General features: G+C 38.7%; 1 protein-coding gene across 1 annotated transcript in view; it reads left to right on the plus strand.

Moving 5' to 3' along the window:
- The first annotated feature begins 264 nt into the window (after nt 1-264).
- The window catches only part of Klf8 (Kruppel like factor 8), a 14,157-nt gene continuing 9,133 nt past the window's right edge, over nt 265-5,288 (plus strand). The window contains exons 1-3 of the mRNA XM_031369853.1: nt 265-888; nt 2,464-2,575; nt 3,195-3,334. Coding sequence (XP_031225713.1) covers nt 381-888; nt 2,464-2,575; nt 3,195-3,334 — 760 coding nt within the window. The 5' untranslated portion in view covers nt 265-380. The remainder of the gene's footprint in view (nt 889-2,463; nt 2,576-3,194; nt 3,335-5,288) is intronic.

Consider the following 5,288-nt stretch of genomic DNA (forward strand, 5'->3'; position numbering starts at 1 on the left):
TCCTTTCTTTTTATTTGAAGAGCTATTTTCTAAATGAATATTCTTTTATTGGATTTTTCAAGTTAAAATTGAATTTCATTTTAGATCTTTGATTGTGAAAAATTAAGTAAAGGTTTTTTTATCAATTGTTTGATACTGCAATGCCAGTACTTAACAATGGTGCTTAATAATATTCTCTTTCCTTTTTTATTCTTTAGTGCATTACTGTTTAATTTCTTTCAGCATCATGTATCTTTTCCATGAGAGTGGAGCTTTCTTTCTTTCATTGTTCCCATGTCTCTTTAGAGAACTAACGGTGGCTGTCTCCCCTTGTAATTGTGTTTTAGGTCACTGGCCCTGTTCCAATCAGAGATCCTTCTGTGAGAGCAGACAGAAGGAATATGACTTCTTCACCATACCTGGCTGCCAGCCCAATGGAGAACCCAGTTCTGTTTAATGATATCAAGATTGAGCCCCCAGAAGAGCTCCTGGAGAGTGATTTCAACATGCCCCAAGTGGAACCAGTTGATCTCTCCTTTCACAAACCGAAGGCTCCGCTCCAGCCTGCTAGCATGCTGCAAGCTCCAATCCGCCTTCCCAAGCCACCGACTGCACCTCAAGCCGTTATGGTGCCTACTTCAGCTGATGCAGTCACTTCAGCAGCCATTCCTGCTGTTCTCTCTCCGGGCTCTATCCTAGCCTCCTCTCAGGGGACCGGTGGCCAGCCGATTTTACATGTGATCCACACCATCCCCTCAGTCAGTTTGCCAAGTAAGATGAGCGGACTAAAGACAATTCCACTGGTGGTTCAGTCTTTGCCGATGGTCTATACCAGTTTGCCTGCAGATGGGAGCCCTGCAGCCATTACTGTCCCACTCATTGGGGGAGATGGCAAAAGTGCTGGATCAGGTAAGCAAGCGCTTTACAACTTCCTCGAGTCGCTCACCTTCAGAGAGTTTCCCTTCCTCAGTCAGCCTAGCTTGTCTCCTTTCACCATTTGCAATTTTGAGGGACACTATTCCAAAGGGGAATTGTCCTAATTACCATTTTTAAAAGTGTTTTAAAAATGATTTCTATAATGCTTAGGAATGTATGATGAACTATGTGTCTTGGCACATATCTGTACTTTCAGATTACATGGCCGTGCAGGGTGATTGGGAATCTCAGGGTAGCCTCACGTTACATAAAGAGACCCTGTCACGAAAGAACATATAATTGATTTCCTTTAGGCCATGTTTCTCAAACAGGAATGCATATTCTTGAGTAAAATAGTCTGTATTTTCCTAGAATCTTCATATACTATTATCTAATGGTAAATCATTTAAAGCATTAGATTTAAAATATTGCCAATTTAAAGCAAAATGTAAAATCTGAACACTGAGTTAAATTACAAACTAAATAACAAATAAGTTTACACTCACTAAGACACTGTCTGTCCCTGGGGCTTCCTAGATTATTGTGCTGGTTTTTTTTTTCCTGTGCCATTATCATAAAAGCTTTGGCAGAAAACTACAATACTTGGGCACGCTTAGCTCTGGTCACACAGACACCTTCCCTGGTCTCTGTCTAAGAGTCTCTGCAGTATAATCACGTTTCCTGTGAAGCCTTGTTAGTTGACACCTATATAACCTTCCTTTTAAGGTTTGATTGCTTTTAAGATTTTATTTGATTTCAAGAATATGAGGGCCTTTTCCAAACCGAGTTAGTTGTTCTCCAGAATATTGTGTTAGGATGTACCTGTACACTATCCAGAGACACCTACCACAGGGCTACCTAACAGTTATTTCACCACAGACCATTCATTGAGCAAGGTTGAAGATGTGCCTGGAAGAGTTTCAGATGTTATCATTCTATCTATATATTTACGTTTTGTAGTACTGCTAGTTGAATTGAGCATCTCACACATACTAAACAAGTACTATACTACCCACCCCAGCCTTCTCTTGATATAAACAAAACAAAACATTGTTCTCAACAGCACAGTTCCTTCTATACAATTATGTTTATTTTAGTTCACAATCAGAAATGATCAAAGAAAGTCTCTTGCTTCTGACATGGTCTAAAATAGTTATCGTCACCAAAATGTGATATTACAATCAGTTTTTTAGGGCTATAAATGTTGGGATAATCCTAGGACTTTTCTCAAGACATGGAACTAGTCACAGACTTCAGTGCCTCCAGGATAAATTGGAGCTGTCTTTTCTGTAGACCCTTTTTCCCAGGAGCCTGAGGCCTAGAGATGGATGGATCACACTTTGATTGTGTCCTAGGGAAATTCACAAGAAGGACAGCTACCCTCCTTTCAAAGACACCTCTGTCCCTTCCTATGCTAAAAAATGTTGAGAATCCTTTCTCTTCTTTCTTTTTGAATGAATTTTCTATTTTACTTCCATTTCTCAATATGGGCTATACTGGGAATCCTGAAAATAATTATAGAGATTTGCACATCCTTGTCTACAGTAACCCCCTTTTCTTTGTTTTCAGTCAAAGTTGACCCTGCCTCCATGTGTCCTCTGGAGTTTCCAAGTGATAGTGATGAGAGTGCAATTGAAAGTGGTTCTTCAGCCTTACAGAGTCTCCAGGGATTTCATCATGAGTGAGTACTTAAAGTGTGCCCCTGTGTGTACACACATGCATGCCAAGTATATGTGTGTGCAGGTATACATGTATGAAGGTAGAATTAACAGGAAACAATAGTAAAAGTTTGAGGAAAATAAAAAACAAACTGCTTCTCCCAAGAACTATACGAGTGTGTAGGTACATGTGCATGTTTACTTATGTTGTAAAAGAGTTAAATTCTAATTGTATATATCATGAGTTATAGCCATGAAAAAAGGTTTCAATTTCCTATAAATTGTAGTTTTATAGTGTTTTTCTATATAAGTTTAAAATAGACTGGTCCTCTAATCTTAAAATGATTTGGAAGCAATTAGCTTGCACTGAGCAAAACGTGTTGTATGAAAAATGTATTTTGTTAAGCACAAGAATGAAACTTGTTGAAGTGAAATGTTCACACTGTTTGACAAGGAAAAAATTACCACCTCTGGTGCTTTCTCAGGGAGCTGCATTTCCTCAACAGAATGGCCTGGTTCAAACAATAGCCAGGGTTCCAACTATCTCATCTCCAGGGGAGCTAGCATTAAAATTTGCATAAATGATAAGATGGTATGAAATAGCTCCACTGTAATTGGTCTTGTCTCTCTTTCTTTGCTTAGACCAGCGACAATGGCCCACATGCAGGGAGAAGAGTCTCTTGACTTAAAGAGAAGACGGATTCATCAGTGTGACTTTGCAGGATGCAGCAAAGTGTACACCAAAAGCTCTCACCTGAAAGCTCACCGCAGAATCCATACAGGTCTGCCCTGCCCCTGCCACTATCCCAGCTCCAACACATACTTGCATATATAGATACTATGAGAGATGAGCCTAGGGAGAGAGGAAAAAACTACAAGGAAGAGAAGATCATTTATGGGGTTTGCCCTTTTGCGCTGTTCTTACCTGAACACCAGTTTAGCAAAACAAAAACTGTCCCTCATACCTTCCAAGCAAATATGCTGCTGTGCCTAGTTTTTCAGTGCTAGGTATTGAACCCCAGGCATCATGCATGCTATGCTGTGCAAGTACTCTACCAACTGAGCTACATCACTAGTCCCTTAGAGTTTTGCTTCATCTGCCCTCAAACTTGCTATGTAGCTGAGACTGACCTTGAATTTTTGATGCTTTTGTCTCCACCCCCAAATGTTTTTTTGTTTTGTTTAAGGAATCCCCATCCTGTTTGTTGTGGACTAGTTCACTTTTCCACCAACATTATATAAGAAATCATTTTTCTCTATATGCTTCTCAGCACATTGTGATTGATCAATTGTTTGTTTGTTTATTTGTTTGTTTATTCATTTGTTTATTTGTTGATTATAGCCCTTCTGACCAGGCTGAAGTTGAATCTCATAGGTTTCTTTTGTGCATCTGTAATGGGTAAAATCTAAGCATTTTTTCATGTATTTACTGGAGTATTTGTATTTCTTCTTTTCAATAGTATATGTTCACATTATCTTCCCATTTAGAGAGTAAATTACTCATTTCCTGTTAAATTTTCTGAGTTCTTTGTCTATTTTGTATGCTAATCATCTATCATATAGTTTTTCTTTCATTTTATAGGTTGTTAGCATCTTTTGTTAACAATGTCCTTTATTCTACAGATGCATTTTAATTTGTTATCACCCCATGGGTTGAGTCTTGATTTTAATTCCTGAGCTATTAGAGTCATTTTGAGGAGACTCTTGCTTATGCCTACATCTTGAAGTATTTCACATACTTTCCTCTAATAGTTTCAAAATGATGGTTCTGATACTAATTTCTGTCCCACTTCAAGTTGAGTATTGATTAGTGAGTGCTAAGGATATATTTTTAAAATTTTGCATGTGGATATAACCAGTTCCCCTAGCACAATTTCAGGATGAATTGTCTCCAGTATATGTATATTAGACACTTCTCATCATTGTAACTAAATATTTTGAACAAGCCAGCTTTAAGGGGGAAAGATTTATTTTGGTTCCCGATTTCAGAGGTTTTAGTCTATGGCTATCTGCCTCCATTGATTCTGGTGAAGCAGAGCATCATGGTAGAAGAAAATGGCTCACTTTGTGGTGGTGTACAAGAGATACAGAGCATGAATGGATTAAGCATTGAACATGACCCTCATAATTCAGTCACTCCTAGGGATATAACCCTATCCCTATAACCAGCTAGGGATATACCCTTTGTACCAAAACATGAGAGTATGGGTTGTTTGTTTTGGTTTAGTCAAGGATTAGCTGGCTATAGATGTGTGGTTTATTTCTAGATTCTTTATTCTATTCTGTTGGTATGTGTGTCTGATTTTATACCAGTACTATGTTTGGTTTTTGTTAGTAATGCTCTGTAGTATGTTTTGAAATGAAATATTATAGTATCTTCTGTTATAGTAAATCTCCAACCCCAATAAGCCTGTGCAAAGAACACACAATTCAGTTACAATATTTACAAACCATAGGCCTATATTGGGCAGATAATACCACTACACCACTCTATTCCCCAGCTATGAGATCCCTTGCTACTTGTGGCTTCTCTGGGCCACGTGGTTCTGCTCCATCTTCCTTCCACCTCTTCTTCCTCTCTCTTTCCTCCATCTCCTCCTCTCTCTCCTCCTTCCTCTCTCCCCCCACTTTCTAAAACCTCCAGATCTACCTTTCTCTTCCACTGCCCAATCACAGGCTATAGCCTTTATTTGACCAGTTACAATGAGGACAAGGTTCACATGAAATCACTTGAGT

The sequence above is a fragment of the Mastomys coucha genome, chromosome X, assembly GCF_008632895.1.
Source record: "Mastomys coucha isolate ucsf_1 chromosome X, UCSF_Mcou_1, whole genome shotgun sequence".
Lineage (NCBI taxonomy): Eukaryota > Metazoa > Chordata > Mammalia > Rodentia > Muridae > Mastomys > Mastomys coucha.